General features: G+C 33.1%; 1 protein-coding gene across 2 annotated transcripts in view; it reads right to left on the minus strand.

Moving 5' to 3' along the window:
* CADM2 (cell adhesion molecule 2) overlaps positions 1-23728 on the minus strand; it is a 335754-nt gene that overhangs the window by 111105 nt on the left and 200921 nt on the right. For both annotated transcript variants that reach the window (XM_058731712.1, XM_058731711.1), the window contains exon 6: positions 17821-17911. In XM_058731712.1, the coding sequence (XP_058587695.1) occupies positions 17821-17911 (91 nt within the window). The remainder of the gene's footprint in view (positions 1-17820; positions 17912-23728) is intronic.

Here is a 23728-nt window from a genome sequence, read left to right on the forward strand (position 1 = left end):
AAATTTAATATATAAATACAAAGCAAGTTCAAGGAGTAGCTTTTCTTAGAGCTGTGAGACCAATTCAAAATATAATTTTGTGATGGATCTCTATTGGAAGCAAAAGATGTAGCTGCCACACAGGAAAAAAATGAAAGGGATTACTTTTGAGCGATTTATTACATTAACTGCTTCAAGTTTAAAGATATACAAAAGATTATTTTGTTATTGAAGATCAAATGAGAGATTTCTGCAAATGATTTGTAAATAACACTCTACATATATATAAAGTCATATTCTTAATTATTGTAAAATGTTGATCTAGGACCTTGGAGAATTCATCAAGCTACAATTTTTCATCAGATTTGATTGTTGGGAAACTTATTTGTGGTGAAATTTGCTTTCTTTTCATTCCTAATATGGATTTTATACTTTTTATGGAAGCAATTCTTAAAATATCAAGGAGTTTTTATATTATCCAAGTTAACTTTGAATATTCTACTTATCGCAGCTGAGGTTCATTTCAAAATGTAATCAATGAAATATTTATGTGTCTGTCTTTATAGACACAGTTTTGTTCAAAGGAAAACAAAACTTCAGAGTCATTTAAAGTAGTCTTCAATGAGTCTTGATGAGTTTAATTACCAGAAAATGTTCTACTCTTACAATCTTAAAACAGATAAGAGATCAATGAAGATTTTTGGTTGTTGTTTAAGTATGCCTATATATTCTTGACTAGGTACTTCATAAGTTTATACAATTAATATCTAACAACTATCAACAAACAAATATGTTTAAGTTTTTGAACCAGAAATTATGAGGGATATGAGAAAAATAAACATCTCTCTGTGATATTACATTTTAGTAGTTTATATCAGATATATGTCATCAATCATCATCAACCATAAAACTTGCAGGGCGTGGTAAGTGATATAAATGAGTTATAAAACATAAAGATTCATCATACCTATATTAGGGACATTACAACAGGCTTTACAAAAGATAAAACTCTTGATTAGTGTCTTTTTAAAAAAAACTTTTTTCACATTTATTTATTTTTGAGAGACATAAAGAGACAGAGCGCCAGCAGGGAAGGGGCACAGAGAGGAGACACTGAATCTAAAGCAGGATCCAGGTTCTGAGCAAGCTGTCAGCACAGAGCCCGATGTGGGGCTCGAACCCACAAACCGTGAGATCATGACCTGAGCCGAAGTTAGACACTTAACCAACCGAGCCACCCAGCTGCCCCTTGATTAGTGCCTTTAACTGTGGTAGGATTTTGGATAATAGAAATGAATGATGCCAATTCAAGAGAAGTCAGAACCCAAGATAAGATGCTTGCCCTCCAGAGGCCATATTGTTAAAAATATGGATTTAAATATGACAAGTGCTAAGAGAAGAGAATAGGGTTAATAATAAGGAATATTGTCATTTGCTAAGATAGCAGATTATAAAGGTGCAAAATTAAAGTAACTTAATAGGATAACTGAATTGGGAGTAATAAAATCAAAAGCCAAGATTAAATTGATATGAAAAAACAGGACCAAATATGCTTATAAGGAATTTAGTCCAAGACAAAGTTTATAAGACAAAAGCTGAAAATGAAAAAAAAAAAGTGTTATTTTAGTGTCAGACCAAAAGACTGTGGCTGTCATTAATATGGGAAAGAGAATGAAATGTGGTAGGGAACATTCTGGTCATAAAAAGAACAATGTAGGAAAGCAAAGAAATAGAAAGATTTGGGGTATAGACATGTGTTAGAGGAGGGAACCAAAAAAAAAAAAACTGTATATTTTTTAGCTCATAACTCAAGCCTGGCTTTGGATGCAAGGCTAAAATATCTGTGCTTTATGAAAAATAAAAGTACTATGCTAAGGCTTTTAAGAAGTGAGTATTCCTGATCAGAGTTTCCTTTAAGTATAGCAATGTGAAATATCTGAAAAACGCAGTTCAATAAAGAGACCATATACAGAGTCCTTAAGAGTGAAAACCATGTCCTACATAAAGTTGGAGTGGTAAAGGAAAGCAGAAGATATTAGAATAACTCTTGGGAAAGTAAACACAACTTCCTGGAATGAGAAAATGTACGGTGTTAATGAAGAGAGAGGAGCTACTCTCTTTATGGTGCCCAGTCTGTGTAACAGGAGAAATCTCAGTCCTAAATAAGAAAAAAAATAACAATGTAAAACCAACATGCCGCCAAACAACCAGCCAAATAAACAAATAGACAAACAAAAAATAAATCATGATAAAAACAAATTGAGATATAGCAGACAGGGAAAGTTGATGATTTCACTTTGGGATATGCTGAGATCAAGTGCTAGAAGAAAATCAAGAAATACATTTTTATTCAGCAACAAGGAAATGAGAAATTAGAAATCAGGGCTGAGGGCAGAACTGGATTTATTTTAGAGAGATATTGGAGCCAAGCTCAAGCAGGAAAACCAAAGGATAGATTACTGAATATTGTGGAATATTTTCACTTACAGGATGAAGAAAGAAAGAGAATGAAGTCCAAGAGGTCTGAGAGAAGTCAAAAGAGAATAATGTCATATAAACAAGAAAGAATCTCCTCAAAAATTCACTGACTTAAACGTTTACGTTTATAACCCATCAATACCTTGATCCCTCAGTTTCCTCATCCCCTCATATTTGATAATTATTTTATTAGCCTAACCTCAGTCATGGTCACACACTAAACTTAGTCATCTTTATTACTTCACTACTATGAGGCTGAAAAATCTCAAGTAGTTAAATCATAACCTCCCATCTTCTCAGCTCACTGAGCATCACATCAAATCTTCCAATCCTAGCTAATGAATCCACTATTTACCTTTAATCCTCAATTCCTCTCTACCACCTACTTCTCTCTTTAACCAGTCTTCAATGCTATCAAGGTTTCTGTTTTCTTTTTTCCCATCCATTTTGCTTATTTGGTTAATTCCCAGGCATGATGAAACAAATGTTTCTGTTTCTCTTTGTCTTTATCAGAACATCAAAACAAGGTGAAGAAAAAATGAGGAGAGGGTAAATGGTTTATTTTTTTAAATACCATTCTTGAAGTCATCATGCAAGAATAAGCATGAAAAGCAATGAGAAAAACAATTTTATATTATTAAAAAAACCAAACTTAAAGTCAAAGTAAATATTATCTCTGTATCTTTGAGTATTTGATGCATTTACAAAGTTTGTTTGCTTTTCTGATCTGTGAAAATATGTATCATTATGAATATTATTTAGAATATGTGATTAGATCTATACATTTTTTGCCTTCTAAAACTTTTTAATATAACATTTAAAATATGTATTTTTACAAAATTTATATTTTGATACAGCTAATATCATAATTTAAGTTGTCTCTGCCCTCATATTTCAAATATTTAGGGCTGAAATAGTACAGTAAGTGAAGAAAAAAAGGAGAGGCTTGAAGAAGTTAAACAGATGAAAGAAATTTTAAACAATTTTGTTTTTAAATATATAATCTTCCATTGTATTTCTAGGTTTTTGCAGTTATTTGTACTGACTTATTTAATAAGTATGCCTTTGTGTGTTTTGTATGAGAGGGAAAAATTGTTAAATAGTTTCTTAGCCTTTTTTTTTCCTTACTGGTCTCCATGCTCTTTTGTGTTTAGTGGTTTGTGGACATGCTCTTCAATCAGATGCTTTATCATCATAATTTTTATAGGTTAGTCTTTGCCCAGCATAGATATGATATTTCCCTAACCTGCACAATTCTTTTTAAGAAAAGCAATGAATTGTATTGTTTGTTTTTTTTTTTTTCTATTTGCAGTTTGAGCATCTCAGTGATTCCTGTTTAAAAAGTTCAACAATGAAACCCCTAACTCAAATATCACCAAAACTACTTCTGTCTGACGGGGTCAAAGGTGTTTAATGCAGTAATAAATGAAGTCAGTTTGAAGTGGAAAATTCAAGCCTACTTCTTCCATTAAATTGCAGGTTGACACTCTGATTCTGAATCTATCTACTCACTCATGTAAATTCCTGAAATAAACTATTACACGACTGCAGTGTCAAGCAGAAGTCTCATAACATGAAAGATTAGATTTAGATAGGACAATAACATCAGTGTTAAATTCATCATTTATGTTGGAAACCTCAGTAGCAAATAAGAAAAGGACTTATATCCTGATTAATCTGAGCATATGCTACTTGATTCTGTTTTTTATTTTTTTAAAGCTCTCCTTGCCTCCAAATTTAAAAGCTTGTAGTTGAAACAGAAAATAACCTATATGCAAGAGGGAAGTGCTGTTTAGAAGACTTGAAAATAATGGCCCTTTTGAGAGTGTCTATGAAATCCTGGACCACTTTTTACTGAAAAGATAGTGTTCATTGATGATTATTTTAACGCTTTTGAGAAACAATGCAGTCACACTGCAAACTGTATAATTCCAGCCAATTTATGGCACAACAAATAAAAGATTATCTCTAGAAAAGATAAGATTGCTATGATCCTGAAGGAGTGACAGATTTTAGCACTGAAGGAAAAATATTCAAGATTGTGACAAATGCTCAAGATAATCTCTCAAGGGCTTTGCGCTAAAGCAAAACAATTACCCATGCCTTATCTATACTTAACATTTTTCTTTGGTAAATACAAAATATTAATTCCTGGTTAAAAGATCAAGAAATCTTGAGCAAACATCCATTCCCTGATCTAAGCAATAATAAATTCCTCTGTGTATGTACAATAAGCTTAAAATCACCATGATATATATAAAAACGACCACGCTTAAGAAAATATTTTTCAACTTATTTGAAACTTAGCCACTTCTGAAATCTTCCTTTGGCTAAGCTAGGTTTTGGAACATTTTCACCTTTTTTTTTAAATCAAGAATTTAAGAATCTAAGTTTTTCAGAATCTAACACTTAATCAACATATATTAAAAGGACAATTTGTTGCCATATACAATGTATCTATAAGCATCTTAATCAGATGCCTAAAACCCATTCAGTTCCAGAGTACATTATATTACAATGATGGGATCCTATTTTCCATATAAGAGTTTCTTTACAATCCATTACTTGTACTACTGTAAAAATAATGCTAATTAACCTTATAAGATGTAATGCTTATGTTAAACACTGTGTTACTATTATAGAACTGCTTCTGCTCCATGACTTGTTTCTTTACTAATATTAAATCCAATGGTCTTAGAAAGATAAAGGTAAAATGCAGATCATTTATCTGGTAGCTGGGGAATTAAATATTCCATATAAAGCAATGCTGAATAAAACTGAAATTCAGACTTAAATTTTTGAAAGTATATTTTAATCATTTGAATGAAATCCTTCTCAAAAGATCAAACTTATCTGCATTATTTAACATCACATTCTAGTGGCTTTTTTTTTTTTTTTGAGCTATGATCTCTTCAGTCTGAACATACATTTTTGTATACTGATTGTTTTAGAGGAACTGAAGTGATTTAGACTTCAGCTGCATGTCAGTTGGTGTTAATACAATTATTTTCAAGCCTTCTGAGGTGTGATCCACTGAAAAATATATTTTATAACCTTACATAATGCACAAACACATACAGGAAATAAAAGCTTGCTCTTTTTAATGCAATGTGACTTTTTCTTTATTTTTCTTTTTCTTCTTTATTTCTCTGTATTTACCTTTGCAATTCTGTTATTTTCTATTTTATGTTTGGCTTTCAAAAACAATTTGTTAACTGATCTTATGACTCATTCTTATGACACAACCAGCAATTTGAAAAACACCGACCCACAGTGAGAGTTCCTACGGCCTGTCTCCTTGTCCTAGAGCTGCACAGCTATTATATTTTTAATCTTGTTTTTATATAGTCACCTCACAATGTTCATCCCTATACTCTGATCTTGAGTGCTAGTGATGAAGTTGAAGATGGTGATAGCACACCATTTCAGGGACATCTGCTTGTCACAAGTCACAGTGGTTGCTGTTTTCTTCTCCTACTTTTATTTTGGTTCTCTTTTCTTTCTTCTTTCCTTGAAACATCCCAAACATTTCTGGTACTCTGAATTTGCAAGAGTTGAGCAATAAAGCCATTATTAATTACTGGCAGATTCTTCCTATTCTAATTAGAGACTTTTGTAAATATTCATATTTTCTACAATTTGGGGCATTGCTTGCCATTTATATTTTTTTCAAACTGTGAAGGTTAGGGGCTTCTGTTTAATTGAGATTATATGTGAAAAATCGAATCAATATACCTCACATTGTAAAAACCTGTATAATGCAAGAAAATGTCTTTAGATTGTTTGAGTATGTGGCTTTCAGAAGAAGAATGTTCTTAGTTTTACTGTTGCAGATGGCATGATACTACACATAAAAAACTTTAAAGACTGCAAAAAAACTATTAGAACTAATGAATGAATTCAGTAAAGTTGCAGGATACAAAATTAATATGTATAAATCTGTAGCATTTATACACACTAATCTGGAACTAGCAGAAATATGAATTAAGAAACCAATCCCATTTACAATTGTATCAAAGAAAAAAAACTAAGTAGAAGTTTAACCAAAGAGGTAAGAGACATATACTCTGAAAACTTTAAGAGACTGATAAAAGAAATTGAAGATGATACAAATAAATGGAAAGATATTCCATGCTCATGGATTGAAAGAATTAATGCCGTAAAATGTCCATATTACCCCAAACAATCTATAGATTCAATGCACTCATAATCAACATACCAATAGCATTTTTCATGAAACTAGAACAAATAATCCTAAAATTTGTATGGAACCACAAAAGACCCCAAATATCCAAAAGCAATCTCGAGAAAGAACAACAAAACTGGAGGTATCACATTACCAGATTTTGCATTATACTACAAAAATAGAGTAAATGATACAGTATGGTACTGGCATAAAAACAGACACATAGATAAATGGAACAGAATAAGGTGCCCAGAAATATACCACACTTTCATGGTCAATTAATCTATAACAAAGGAAGCAAGAATATATAATGAAGAAAAGAGTGTCTCTTTAATAAGTACTATTGGGAAAACTGGACAGCTGCATGTAAAAAAAAAACAAAACTGAATTACTTTCTTCCACCATATACAAAAATAAACTCAAAATAGATTAAGTACCTAAATGAAAGACCTGAAACCATAAAACATGCACACACACACACACACACACACACACACACACACACACACATATATATTTTATCTGTCTCCTCAGGCAAGGGAAACACAAAAATAAACTATTGGGTCTACATAAAACTAAAAAGCTTCTGTACAGCAAAGGAAACCATTAAAACAAAAAGACAACCTACTGAATGGGAGAAATTATTTGCAAGTGTTATATCCAATAATGGATTAATATCCAAAATATATAATGAACTCATATGATTCAACACGGAAAAAAAAAACAGATTAAAAACAGGCAGTGGAACTTAATAAACATTTCTCCAAAGACCAGATCGCCAATAGGCATGAAAAAGTGTTCAATATCACTAATTCTTATGGAAATCCAAATCGGAGCCACCGTGAGATATCACGTTACACCTGTTAAAATGGCTATCATCAAAAAGACAAGAAATAACGAGGGTTGGTGACAATGTAGTGAAAAAGGAACCCTTGTACACTGTTGGTGGGCATGTAAAAAGGTACAGGCAATATGGAAAATAGTACGGAGTTTCCTCAGAAAATTAAAAATAGAAATGCTATATAATTCAGCAATTCTACTTCTGGGTATTTATCTGAAGAAAACGAAAATACTAATTCAAAAAGATATATGTTACCCTATATTAATTGTAGCATTATTTACAATAGCCAAGACACAAAAGCAACCTAAGAATCTATCAATGGATGAATAGATGAAAAAGACATACATATACACACAGTGGAATATTACTCAACCATAAAATGCTGGAAATCTTGCCATTTGCAACAACTTGGATAGACTCAGAGGGCATTATGCTAAGTGAAATAAGTCAGACAGAAAAAGACAAATAATGTATGATTTCACTTATATGTGAAATCTAAAATCCAAAGCAAACGAAACAGAAAGACTCATGAATACAGAAAACAAATTGGTGTTTGTCAGAGGGGAAGGGTGTGGAGGGATGGCAAAATGGGTGAAGGGGATTAAGAGATACAAATTTCCAGTTATAAAATAAAACAGTTATGGGATATAAAGTACAGTATAGGAATATAGTCAATAATATTATAACTTTGTGTGGTGACAGTAACTATACTCTCTGTGGTGAGCATTTATATCATAATGTATATAAATGTCCAATCACTATACTGTACACCTAAAAATAACATAATGTTATATGTCAACTATGCTTCAATTAGATAGATAGATAGATAAATTAATTAATTAATTAATAAAGGAAAAGTGTTCTACCAGACAAATGGCATATGTGAACGAGCACTTATCTTTGTGGAAGATAGATTTTATGAAACCAATGCATTATGAAAACCCACAAAATAATTAGCATATAGAAATTCTATTTGATTATGAATATTCAACATTAATTTAGAATCTAACTGATGTGGTTTTAGCACTTTTAGGGTTTTATCCTCATTATATACTAAGAACACCTCTTGTTTTGAATTTGTTTTATAAAAAGTACACATAGACTCCTTCTTAGTGTCCTTTAGACAATGGCTTTATCTTTTCAAAGGAGAAAGGTATTTATTATTCTACATTTCCCTCAAAAGAACAAGGCTGATATTTTACTGTGTTCTCAGATTTGTTGTCTCAAAAATGCCCTTGTTACTGATTTGGCCCATCCTCTCTAAAGTAAATATATATAGAATCAGGTGAATGGCACAAACAGTAAAGAAAGAGTTCTAAGAAGAATGAATTCACCACAACTGAGAAGTGCTGTTAAAGGTTTTTGTTTCTTAAATTGGAATATTTTGAATGCTTTGGATACTTAGCTGAAAAAAAAGATTTTTCTATTTCACTTTTAAGAATTAATTTTAGCTTCCACATTTTGTTTCCTTCACATATTATGCAAACATAATAGTCAAAATATTTAACACAAGCACAGAATAATCTATTTCTCTGTAAGTTAACTTGTGATCACCAGAGGTATTTTAAGCTCTAACATTATGACATCTATCTATCTATCTATGCATACCTACACACAATGGCATATTACTCGGTGATGAAAAAGAAAGAAATCTTGCTAGTTGCAACAATGTGGATGGAACTAGAGGGTATGCTATGCGAAATAAGTCAGTTGGAGAAAGGCAGATATCACATGATATCACTCATAAGTGGACTTTGAGAAACTCAGGAGATGAACATAGGGGAAGAGAAGGAAAAAAAAAAGTAAAAACAGAGAGGGAGGCAAACCATGAGAGACTCTTAAATACACAGAATAAACTGAGGGTTGCTGGAAGGGGGTGCATTGGGCGGATGGGTTAAACGGGTGATGGGCATTAAGAAGGGCACTTTTCAGGATGTGCACTGGGTGTCATATGTAAGAGATGAATCACTGGGTTCTACTCCTGAAGCCAAGACTACACTGTATGTTAACTAACTTGAATTTAAATACAAATCAATCAATAATTTTTTTTTAAAAATTGCAAGTATAAAAAAACAAATCTTAATGAATAGCACTTGCTGAGCAAAGGTTAATGTTTTCTTTAATTAAGGATGAGATATAAAAAAAGGATGAGGTATAGTATTAGAATTTTAGGTTTTTCTAATATTAGGAGTGATTTTTGTTTCTGCAATTTTCCTACAATTACCATTTTGATAACTTGTTTTTGTATAAACACACAGGCAATGTTTATATATCTTTAGATAAAGAGTAAAATACTAGGATGTAATCTCATAATTAATACATAAAAACCTACAGATTTTTAAACCCATGAGCCTAAAAGTCCACATCTTGAAAATCTCATCAACGTATATGACAGCATCATTCCACAATGGTGTCGTAAACATACTGAGACATTTTTGTGTTAGTTTCCCAATGAACATTTACATAATCCCTCAAAATAATTGGCTTTTTGTTGCAAGAAAACTGCTTACCTAGAAATGTTCAAGAAGTACATTTCCTCTATGGATCTATAATCGTGGTTCTGCATGCTCTTATGGGACTTTTGCAAGACATAGGAACATTTAATTGAAAATGACTGAGTGCCCAACACACTACAGATGCCCAGCCTAAATAACAGCAGTGGAGAGTACTGAGAGTCAGCTTCTTGTTTCGAAAACAAAACCAAATATATTCGGTCTCATTTCCAAGATAACCACTTGTGTGTTTCCAGAGAGTCAATGTGTGATTAAATTTTGAAGCCATGAGATGGGAGAAAAAGACCATATGAGCCTCAGAAAAGAAATTCATATGGGAAGGACAGCACATGAATATATAGGCTTTTTAATTATGAAAACTTAGAGCTAATTTCCCAATTTTTATACCTTTGGAAACATGGTAGAAGAAACTGGCTATATGGCCTTTAATTAATTAAGTCAAAGTTGAATCTAGATATTGGAACACAAACACAAGCAAAACAAAACAAAACAAACAAAAAAAAACCCAAAAACAAAAACACAAAACAAAACAAAACAAAATGTAAATGTCCCGCAACCTTTATTATGCCAACAACTGACATTGTGAGAGTATCTAAATGGTAAGGAGGCCCTCATGATATTTATTCCACCAATGATTTTGGTGATATTGTAAGCAAAGCACTTAAGAAAACAGACTTGTAAGAGTGTTTTCTTTTAACTTCCAGCTCATTCTATTCAACCTTTAGAACTTCACACTGCATTTGCATTGGTATCGCCTTGTGGTTGTAACCTGCAGTCCTAATCTTCTTAAAGATATATAAAATTAAGAATATAATCTGCTTTTAAAGTCATATATGTCATAAGAAAACAAATATACTGAATCATAAAATCTAGTCAGAAGTTATTTAGATATATTTAGAAGCTCTTTAGAAATACTTAGATATACCAATAGGTTTGAGCTTACATAAGTGCTAATTGTGTTATAAATTACATTTTGTTTTACATATTTGATTGAAATATAGGCTTTCCCAATAGTTGGTGAGAGCTCTCATTCTTGCCAACTTGACCAGGTTATTGTGAAAAATCAATAAAATAGGAGAACTGAAAACATTGGGTAAACAAGAAAACATAACCATTAGTGTTGTTAATTTTTTTAACGTTTATTTATTTTTGAGAGAGAGAGTGCAAGCAGGGCTCCATGCTGACAGCAGAGAGTGCAATGTAGTGTTCGAACTCACAAACCCTGAGATCATGACCTGAGCTGAAGTCCGACGTTCAAATAACTGAGTCACACAGGTGTTCCAGTTGTTGTCAAATTTTTTTAAAGCATGTTTGTAATCTCAGTTCTACCATTTATCAGCTGTGTGAAAAGGTCATATAACCCCACAAGACTTATTTTCCTTATTTCCTTATCTCTACAAACTAGAAATGATTATGAATTTGTAAGTGTTTTACAACAAGATAGTTGCATGGTTTAAATAACACAATAAACAAAACAATTTGGGAAGCCATATCAAAATAAGGTTTTATACATCACAGACCCTGGATTCTCAAACACTCATGAGTCATGCCTTTCACTCAGTTTCAGTTGTGTAAGATTTTCAGATCTCCTGTTTTGGCTTTTGGTCAAAACTTGCTAACTGGTTATAACTTCTCTTTCATCCCAGCAGAAGTGCTCTGGAGTGTAGCCTTTTTCACGTGTGTGGGACCAGAACTCATTCTCTATCCCTTCCAGCCCATTCGAATTACTCTAAAACTTTTTCTACCTTTAGCACTATGAAGGTACTGTACCTGTGGCTCAGTATTTTCCAGTTTCACATTTCAAGCTATATTATATTTTGCCCCTGACAGGGGTTCATGCCTCTGCCTCTCTTCTATTACCTCATTATTACCATTTAACCTCAGCTAACATAGCCATGTTGCTCAATCAGTTCAATCAACCATGACTCTGGTATAGATAGATACCTTTGCTGTTCAAACAGGCTATTGAAAGTCACAGACCATTGTCCTAGAGCGTGTTCATTCTGCATGGAACCTTGAATTTCGGAGCCATGGAAGAAATTTGAGATGATAACTCAGTTTCTAGGATTACCATAGCAGTCCAATATTAGCATATGTATTAAATATATAATTAAGACTCCTAAATTTAAAATTTGGTAAGATATAGAATCTGTAATTCTTTGAAAAAAATCATAATTTATCATCTTCATGATTATTATTTATTATAAATTTACTTAGAAGCAGAAATTCCATATACATTGTTAGTAATCTTTAAAACAATTTGTTCACTAGATTCAATTCTATTAATTTTTAGAGAATAAGAGTGAACCCTGATGTAAACTATGGATTTTGTTTTAAAAATGATAGGTCCATGTAGGTTCATGGTTTGTGGGATGTTGATAGTAGGGGATGTTGAACATGTGTGGAGATGGGGGTATATGGGGACTCTGTACTTTCTACTCAATTTCACTGTGAACCTACAACTGCTCTGAAAAGTAAAGTTTATTAATTAAAAATAAAATACTTCATGTCGCTAAATGACTTTTTCAAATCCACTCAGGCCACAGATATCCAGAGATTTGTAATTCAAACCTAGTTTTGTGTTTCTCTTTCTAATGTACCCCACAGCTTTTAATGCCCCAGAGCATGACCACTTAGGCATCATATCTGAACAGAAATACAGACCTGGATGGTTAATGAGATAGCTTTCTATAACATAGATGGCAGTAGAGAAATAACTATCGTGTAATTAATATCTATTTTGCATTAGGTCAAATGGTATGACATTGCTATTACTGTAGATCAATATTCTTTTTTCAAAATTTACGTTTTTGTCCAGTTTTGGCCTACAACATTTCACTCTGATGATGACTGGCTTTCTTTAACTCCTGGTTTACTTTGTCATTTCTTCTGGCTGTGATTAGATTGTATGACAAGTAATAAATAAACTATGATTTGTAAAAATGTCATTTTAGGCTGAGAAAACTGGCTTGATATAATAAAACTGTTTTGCCTTAATTTACATCTCATTTTCATCTCTATTATGCTAATAGGAAAGTGCATCAAATGCATCAATATGTTCTTATCAGATTTCTTCTTAAATTCTTGATCATTTTAAAAATCATTTTGTCCCATTTTAGAGGGACACATAATTGTCCCTAACAAGGGATGTTTTGTGCTAGGCTATTATGTATATTAGATTTATGCCAAAACATAAGAAAAATTGTGGTTATCAGAAGGTAAAATAGTAAGCAAAACATAAACATCATGCTGGATACACAGAAAAGTTTGTCCATACCTATAATTATTTTCTTTTATAGATTAAATGCCAAATATACATTTATTTGACTGAAAATGTCCCACTGCTTTTGTGAAGCAAATTTACATAGTGTTAAACATTTGATTAAAATAAATGATGATTCTTTAGCTATAGCTTGTGGTGGGGGGGCAACCCCATACCTTTTAAGGTCATGACTTTAATGTAATGTAACAGCTTTTTTCTTTCTCTACTTCTATAAATGGAGAATGCTGCTGCCTGAAAGCTGTCTGGGAATTCAGCCAAAGAAAGAAGAAGGTTGCAAAAACTCTGGGGACTTGAAAGAAAAGTGGTTGGCATTAGCTCTGTCCTCACTTTAAACTAAAATTAAAACAATAGACAGACATGTACAGTAATCTCTCTTTTAAGGAAAGAATACAATGCCTCTATAGTAATGTCAACTGGAACAATTTGGTCCTGGCCCAAGTTATGCAGCTGTTCCACAGGAAAACAGCAAAAGGCTTCCATCCAAAACAGGCAAATAAGGCATGATTGTTCATAAACAGTCACTGGGGCCCTCACATTTAGAACAAGGAAAACAACATTAGCATACAGGAGGGCAGGTTAGGAACATGAGTTTCAGTACTAATTGAACCATGCCATCATTTCATGATTTATACAAAAGATAGTAGTGTTATGTTGTCTACTATCCATATGCCTAATAACTGTGAATAACTCATTCTTCAGGAAATTATACATCAAATATTTTTTTTAATGTTTATTTACTTATTTTGAGAGAGAGACAGTGAGTGAGCAGGGGAGACAGAGAGAGAGGGAATCCCAAGCAGGCTCTGCACTGGCAGTGCAGAGCCCAACACAGGGCTTGAACTCACGAATTATGAGATCATGACCTCAGCTGAAATCAAGAATCAGATGCTTAACCGACTGTGCCACCCAGGCGCCCCTCGGTCAAATATTTTTTTTAAGAAACAATAAAGATTTGATCATGGATTAAAGGTACAAGATGAAAAAGAATCATATATCCATTATCCATTTCTATTTTTCACCTGCTTATTCAAGGTGCATCAGGCATAAATGGTAAAGATAGTGGAAATTAAGTGTTTGTGTAGCCAATAGGAAGAAAAGCTGCCGTGTTGCTTTTTCGTGGTTTCAAAATAACAACATGGGGAATCAGGTATAAGACCTGCAAAGTAATAGAGCAGAACTTTGACAGTGAGTACCAGAGTAAGACAGGAAATTCAAGCCTGCCCACTGGGTGTATGTGATATCACACAAGTCATTTTCACTCCCATTCTTTGGGATTTTTTAAAATTCTATCTCAAAATATGGACAATCTCTCTTACTATTGTTTTTATTTTAAAACCCTGTTTGACAAAAATTTCTTTTCTCATTCCGTTCTACTTTTCATGATTCATTTTCTGAAATGGGTGGCCTTTCCATTTATTTTACTTCCCCACCGCCTACTAATTTCCTGATTAATCCATTTCAATTTGCCTTCTGTTCTACTTGCTCTAGTGAGACTGTTTTCTTTATGATCAGTAAGATTTCCTTCTGGGAAAATCCAATGATTTCTTTTCAGTCTTACCTTGGTTTTTGTCCTATATGCCTCATCTGGCACTGTTGGGGATAGAATAAAACTAAAGAGAGGCTAGGAATTACTCTGTCTTTAAAGAAGTTAATGCCTTCATTTACTAGAAATGATAGTTACTTCGAAAATGCAGAAGAGTGGATTTTAAGATGATTCGGAAGAACAGAAGAGAAGCAGTGGCCTAAAGACGAGAAGGACTCAAAAAAGATGGCTATTTCTCTAATATCAATGGCCTGGCAATCTACTAGGAAAGAAAATGATAAAAAGGAAATTGCAAATGAGTGTACAGCACAAGAGAATCAGTTAATACATATTAATTTGTAGGCTATAGCATACAGAATATAACATTGGGAACTATAAGGTTGAAGATAAAATATAAAGACCATTTTAACTCTTATGGAGTGACCAGAAGATATTATACTAATCACGGATATTTTGTGTGGTTATAACCTCCTGCTAGAAACAGTCAGTTTGTTAGGCTTTTGTCAACTTTCCAGAAAGGGCATGCATGTAGAAAAAGGCCTGCTAAAAGAGGATGGAAAAAGGAAAATATTTCTTAAGACTAGCCAGTTTTTCACCTTCAGGCATCTAGGGGTTCATCTTCAGGGCTAAACATTATTGTAGGGACCATCCTAGTTCTTCAAAAGTTACTTTGGTTAGCATAAGTGACAATTTAAACTTGGCAATTGAAATAGAAAACAGCTGAACGAATGGAAGTCTGGGGCACTGATTGAACTGAATTTAAATCCTGAGTCATCCATTTTAAACTTGGGTGAATAAAGGAAATTTGGTTACCATTGTTGAGATTTAGTTTTCGTTTCTGTAAAATAAGGAGTGCTTTCTTATTTCCTTTATCTTTTTCCAAAGTGCTATGATATTAATTAATCGGGATTTTTCTGACAAAGGTAGCATTTCTATTTCCCAAACTTCTGGAAGCTTTGTATTACTAAGTAAAATAAATAAATGAAAGGCTATTATACTTTTTGTTCATCTGCAGTGCAGAGGAGTAATACACACGCACGCTTATTTCTAGGTAACTGGAACAGAGACCCACAATAGGACACAACCATAAATTATTCAACCATATCTGAACTGGTGAAAAACAACTACCTAAAGAGCCAATTATGTAGACCTCCCAAATGAATTATTCACATAAATTAAATGCTCTTTCTACTGGTGGAAGTAGATGTGGAACCAAAGAGTAGATCATTGACAGGTAATTAGATGCTATTTGAACAGGGATATATCATTTCCATCGTCATCTCATTTAATTGCCTAAGTTGTACACATATTCCAAATGTACACATATGTACTTTGGGGCAGATCAGTGAAGAAAAGGTAAAAGCAAAACTCCTTTGCTATGCCCTCACCCTGAGTTCCTTCGTGTCCTCATGTATATGCTGACCTCTGAGATTATAAGGAGGAAGAAAAGCAAAAACAAAACAAAATAAAACAACAACAGAAGCAGAAGCAAACAGAGAGAGACTGTTGTGGGAAATAATAAGTGAAAGCAACGGGGGGGGGGAATGGAAGGAAAAGTTAGGAAAGAAACTCTGTTGTTAGATACACAGAATCACAACTAAAAAAATTAGGAATTAAGCATGTCTGAAGCTGACTAGAGTCTATTCCATTTCCTTCTCTAGTTGAAAGTACTGAATTTGTAGCCAGAAGTTCTTGTTAAAGCTGTAATACCGACATGCACGGCTACACTCAGCATACTGTGGTAGAAAAATGTTTTCTATAAGCAATTTAAGCTTATCAGAAGGTGAGAACTATATAAGTGAATTGCACAGTGTATATGTAGTAAGCTACTATGAGAAAGTTTTTTCCTTTCAAGGTCTAAAATGCCTTAAGTGTTTTTTAAAAGATAGAAGAAAAATAATGGATTTACTGAATGTTCTTTAAATCAGTATTATTTTTATCGTTAGAAAAAAAATACTGGAGGAGAGAACAGTTTTAAAATATCAAAACTTTGATAAAAAAAGTGTGAATTCACTTAGTGTGTTAAAAATTATAATACCACATAATTGAGGATTTGATATTTCAGTCTCTGTCTTAAAATTCTTTTAGAAAAATTTCTCATGGAATAATAAGAAGTATACACTTAAATAACAAATATTATCAGGCATAATTTTTTTAAGAATTTAACTTGATTTGCACAGAAGCAGCCCCCTATCATTATATACTGAAAACAATTAAATTTCTCCTATTAAAATTTAAACAGAAATACAAATTAATTGGAAGCTTTTAAAATAATCAAATAAATGACTTTCAGCTCAATCTAGACTCCCACTATATTAGAATGATCAAATGGCTGTCAAATAGTCTTTGAGTAATACATATTTGGATAATTCACACGTAAATTTTTTATAAAAATACATTTTCTGTGTTTATAAACATGTTAAATGTTTATAAACATGAACGCCAAAAAGTAATTTAAAGTTGAAGTGATATTAGAACTTATGTATTCTAATAATGAAATCACCTTACAATTGGAAATGTTGAAGCATATCACATTCACAAATTATGTCTCATGGGGGCTATATTAGAAATGTAGATGTTATTTCCCTTATTACAAAAATGATTTCCCTTTTAATTTTAAAACTTGGGGATATTTTGAGGATGTTTCAATATTTTCAAAGATTTTCATGGGAGAAGTTCAGCAATGTGTAACTTCTATCAATCTCATAAACAGTGACTGATTAAGCCCACTTTCCTTTCAGGTTGAAATATCTTACTAGAAATAAAAAGAAAAAAAATCACAGCTGGAAACCTTCCCAGAAACTTCACTAGATGACAAAGTAAAAGACCAATCTTCCACAGATACTTAATGAAGACATGGTTCAGGGGATTTCTGTTCTAGAGATGACTTTGCCCACCAAGAAAAGACAAAAACAGTGGATTTCTGCCGTTAAAGCCTGAAATCAAAGCAGTATAGGAGAAAAAGTGAAAAACTTTATTGCTCATTAAATCACTTACAGTGGTTTTCCTTTGGATTCACAAGTCAAAATTAATGGCTGTCCTTCTTGTGGAAAAGGAGTGGATGGTATAATCTTAACTGATGGTGTATCTAGAAAAAAATGAAAAGGAATATTAAGAAATGACACTAAATACACATAAAACTATACATTTAATAGTTGCACATTATGGTGTAGGTTCAGGCTTTATCTTACTATCGTGTATATTTACAAGGAATTTCTCAGAGTTAGCAAAACAGAGTATACAATTTTAAGAAGCTACCACCCTGTCTGTGAAAAGCTAACAAAAATATCTGAATATCTTATGAGCACCACTGTTGTGTTATTTCTGAAATCTGAATATAAAAGTGAAATTGCAAAAAGTGGTTCAGATGAATATCAAGCATTCCATACAATTGTTTCTTTGACTATTTATAGATGGCTATGAATACTATTATTATGGACCGAATGCATTTATGTACATTTGAATAACAGCACTTTTCTGTGGCAGGAATACCAGGAATCACAATAAAGAACCCACAAAGAACTCAGGATCATAAGCATACTGTCTCATAAGCATTATGCAGAATCTCTTTGAAATACAGTAATGCAGCATTTGGCACATGTTGCTTGCTCTAAAGTACAGTTGGCAAATAATTTAAAATCGTTATTTTGAATATTACTAGAAGTTAACATTTTGTTACATATGCTACAGCATAATTATTATAAAATATTTTATTTCCATTTTAAAATCATCCTTGGTGAAAGAAGATTCAAAAATACTTTAAGACATAATTTTCACACCACGTGATATTATTTCATCAACACAGAGACACATATTTCATAGCAGAACTGGAAAATAAGCTTAAAATCACAGATGATGTAAACATACTCATTGCTTATTACATCTGCTTATTCTTACATCTGTTTTGCTTATTGCTAGTCCTAGCACTGTGTGGCCAACACAACATGGAATCCCAATCAACGTGGGATTGCCTCCTGCTCTTATCTCTGCATCCTCATCAAATAACAAAGTAGGCTCTGAATGCTCCAGATAGTCACAATTATATTCCCTTCCCTTACCTGTAATGGAAGAACTGAACCATCCTGTGGTTATATTCACTCTCTGACTTTGAAACTGATAAGTATCTATCAACTGTAATTTTTAGGTTTGTTCTCTTCCTTCAGGAAAATATTACTCAGCCTTGTCATATATCAAATGGTAAACTATGATCCTGTGGAAGACCTTATATCATACTTATAAATTATTTATATGTTTTAAATACATTCTTTTTCAGTCCTTTCAACAAGATAATATACTCATGATAATCAACAATAATATCCTGGTTGCACATAAGCATTCCATATATATTAGGGTAGATAATTTCAATGTGAAATAATCCAGAGAAAAAAAACAATTTGAAGAACTATGACACATATTCATCATACCTTTAGCTGGTAGGGGAGAAAAATTTAATAAAGGATTAAATTACCTTTGGTAATTTTTCGATTATCACCATCACATTTATGGAATCAGTTATTGACTATAATGACTATGTAATATTTCCTCAAAGCAGAACATTTTAAAAAGGGAAGGCAAAATGTTAACAATTATACAGGGTAACAAATGTGAGCCAGAATGATTCTGGAAAATGAGGTCTATTGTCTTTTGAAATTTGACATGTATAAAAAGCAAAATGTAATTTCATCTTGACAAATAAAAACAAGCTTCATTCCAGAGAAAGAAGTAGGAGAAGAAATTTCAGAAAAATGTGATTCTAGGAAAGAGAATCGCATTAACTTGGGTGTCTGTGATGCTTAATTTTATGTGTCAACTTGCCTGCACCAAGGGGTATGCAGATACTTGCCCAAACATTATTCTGGGCATTTCAGTGAGAGTACTTTGGTAAGAGATCAACATTTAAATAAGCAGACCGAGTAAAGCTGATTGCACTCACTAATGAGGGTGGGCCTTGTCAGATGAGTTGAATGCCTGGATAAAACAAAAAAATGATCCTCCCCAAATAAGAGAGAATTCTTTCTGTCTGAGGGCCTTCAAACTAGAAGATTGACTTTTTTCCTGTTTTGGACTCAAAGTGAAACATTTGCTCTTCTTGGGTCTTGAACCAATTGGTCTTCAGACTCAACAACACCAGCTCTCCTAATTTATCAGCACTTTGGACCCAGACTCAAACTAAATCATCAGCTCTTCTGGGTCTCAAGCTTGGCAATTCAGCCTGCAGGTGTTGGGATTTGCAGCCTCCCTAGATGTGTGAGCCAATCCCTTATAATAAATCTCTTTATGTATACATTTTATTAGTTTTGTTTCTCTGGAGAACCCTGACAAATACTGAAACCTAACAAACAGACCCTGAGACATGACTTTTATGGACGTGGTATTAGGAAGGACAAGAAAGTGAGACAGGAAGAGAAGGAAGTAAATAGTGTGCTCTTGAGCAGATTACACAGTGGGCAACTGGGATTCAATTCTGCTATGGATCTCTGAGGGACAATGTAGGGAATGCCTCAGAGTTACCGTGTTCAATGAGCAAGGGAGAGCAGTGTTTAGGGAATATTTACCGATTTTCATTAGTGTTTGGTTGAGGATTACTCTGGAGGAAGTGAAGACTATCATTTCCCTGGCATTCCTGGTCTGCTCAGTGCCCAGAAATGGTATATGCGAAAGGGATATGGGCAGGTCGCCACAGGCAATCTGTGCCAGCAAGGTAAAATGCATAGCAGTGGGTAACTGTTAGACTAGAGGAAAACAGAATATGGTCTGATTTCTCTTAGCTCTGCCGGTTTTGTATAAGTAGTTTATTAGAGGTGAGACTTTGTATAGCAAATTATTCCCTGAAGCAAGATTCAGGATTCCTTTCATATCCAAAATACAGAATTTTAAGCATAAGAAAATGCTGAAGCACATAATATGTTTTGCATGCATTTCTGTGGAACTTTCAAAAGGTAAGATCACCAAATAACCTCTGAAGTAACCAAAATTGAGGGATATAACACAATGCTCTTCTATTTTACTTCAGTTACCTTACTGAAAATGTTGATTAGTCTCTATGCCTAAGAATGATCTTTGCTAGGTTTAAGAATACCCCCCTCTCTATAGCCTATCACTCCATGTTTCTGATTCGACTCTTACATCTCTGGCTATTGCCCCTCAAATTCTGTTGAGTTGTCTTTTGGAATTTAGCCTCTAAATACCGAGATCACCAAGATCATGATTTGTTCTCTGGTAATTCTGGTTGGGTCCTTTCAGCCACAGCCATCACTTCGGTTTCTATCTACTCACCAATCATTCTCAGATTTACATCCTAGAGCAGCTCTCTACCACAAACCACACATACGTAATGCAGCACCTATCAGACATGTCCACTTGAATGTCTAAAAGGCATGGTGCCTTTACTATGTCCTAAATGAGCTCAAGGTCTCCAACCCCTACCTCCCTGTTCCTCATCCGGCAACCTCTAGCTCTATAGATACAACCAGCCTCCACCCAGCTACTTACACCAGACACCTCCTGTAACCTTGTATTTCTATCATCAATCAGTTCATCAGGTCTGGTTGATTGACCTCCTGAATAGTTTTCACATCGATTCAGTTTTTTTTTATAGCTGCACGACTACTACTTTTATCTAGTTTACCACAATAGTGAATGGTCTCTCTCGTGTTAATTGTTGTCCCCCTAAATCTAACTCTTAGAACTTAATGAAGTTGTCTTCTCAAAACGTAAATCTGATACCATCAGTTTTCTGCATGGTTAATCTTTGCTCTTAAGATTAAAAGCACAATTATTAAGATAGCCTTTCAGTTTCATGTGATCTGTACACTTCTTGACTCCCTTGCCTTCTAACATGCTTTTTCATTCTTTGAATTCCAGATAATTACACTTTCTTTCAGGTCCTTTAATAAATGTGTTTCATCCTGCATTTATACAAATTGTTTGGAATACTCCATTCTGGGGGAGCTTATTTAACTCTTTTAAATCTCAACTCAAATATCATTTGCTAAGGGCATTCATTCATTATCCTCAAGTGTGATAGAAAAGATACCTCTTCTACATGTTCTCTTTTTCACGTTTATGTAATTTTAAAACAGCCACTGCTATTTCCTCAGTATCTCACACAATACTTGAAAATCTGTGCTTGATAAATAAATTCTTAAATGAATGAATACACTAAAGATTTTGTTATGCTTTCTTATTGGTTTGGTATATTAATTTTAAAATATTAAAAAGTGCTTACTTCAAATTTTGTTGTGGTCTGTTGTATGTAAAATTAATCTTAAATATTTTTTTAATTTAAATTTTTTTTTAACATTTATTTATTTTTGAGACAGAGAGAGACAGAGCATGAACGGGGGAGGGTCAGAGAGAGAGGGAGACACAGAATCTGAAACAGGCTCCAGGCTCTGAGCTGTCAGCACAGAGCCCAACGCGGGGCTCAAACTCACATACCGCGAGATCGTGACCTAGCCGAAGTTGGACACTTAACCGAATGAGCCACCCAGGCACCCCAAATTAATCTTAAATATTCATGTTATAAGCCTTAGATAGACTTATACTCTTAGCTCATATTTAATTTAATTAAATTTCTGTGCTGACTCTCTTCCTTGTATAAATCTTCTGTTAGATAACATTAGATAACAACTTTTCATGATTATAAAAATGACCATTTGTTTTTTAATGCAAATATCTCATAAATAAACTAGTTTCTCTCCTCTATGATTTTGGCAGGGGTATCACTCATTTGTGAAGAAATTTATTCAATCAGCCAAAATTCTAAGTTATGTTTCCACATAAGTCAGCATTTCTCTTTAAATAGTCCATTTTAACAATATACACAAAATTACATTTTTTACCATATCAAATACAACAGTAATGTGATTATTACCCCAAACTTGACTCTTTCTCAAAGAATTTTTTTATTAAAATTTTTTCAATGTTTATTTATTTTTGAGAGAGAGGGAGAAAGAGTTTAGTGGGGGAGGGACACAGAAAGAGGGACACAGAATCTGAGGCAGGCTCCAGGCTCCGAGCTGTTAGCACAGATTCAGGGCTCTAATTCACAAACTGTGAGATCATGACTGAGCCAAAACTGGATGCCTAACCTACTGAGCCACCCAGGTACCCCAAAGAATTTTTTTAATAACAAAAAGTAATTTGTGCTTTAACAGGTTTTTACTTAATGATAAAGATATCGTCATTACTACTTCTATTTTATTTTCATCAATCACTTTGTTGTATCCATAAGGGAGTTGATCAAGCACTGCTAGGTTAAAATTATTTTAGTGAAATATCAATAATATTCTATAAAAATGTCTTTAAATTGGTATAGAACTCCGATACTTATTCAGTTATCTTAGCCAATAAAAAGACAAACCAAAAGTTATAGTCATTTAAAAAAGTGAGTTAAATTTAAGAATCTTCAGTCTCCAGGATTTCTTCAAAATATATATTTTAATAATTGAAAACAACAGGTAAACATATTTTTCTCTACTATTTATTTTGTTATATATCAAAACAAATGGAGAAAGTGTCACTTCTAAAAAGTGTCACAATGCACAACAGACAATAAGATAATGATTTTAAAAATAATCTTAAATTTATGCATGTATTAGCCCATTAATCTTTTTACCAACCAAGGTATAAATAGGAATGAGAAAGTGAATACCGTACAATCCAAACCTTTTATTGCATGCCTTTGCCAAGTTATCTGTTAATAATTTTAAACTTTCTTTTTCTGTTCATATTTCTTATTTGTAGATTTTCTGCTTTCAAAAAATTGGGAATATTTTTTAAAAGTTTATTTATTTATTTAATTTTGAGAGAGAGAGAAGGAGAGAGAGAATCCCAAGCCGGACACTGGGTTTGAACTCACGAACCATGAGATCGTGATCAGAGCTGAAATCAAGAGTCTAAC

This window comes from Neofelis nebulosa, chromosome 5 (genome assembly GCF_028018385.1).
Source record: "Neofelis nebulosa isolate mNeoNeb1 chromosome 5, mNeoNeb1.pri, whole genome shotgun sequence".
In the NCBI taxonomy this organism is placed as follows: domain Eukaryota; kingdom Metazoa; phylum Chordata; class Mammalia; order Carnivora; family Felidae; genus Neofelis; species Neofelis nebulosa.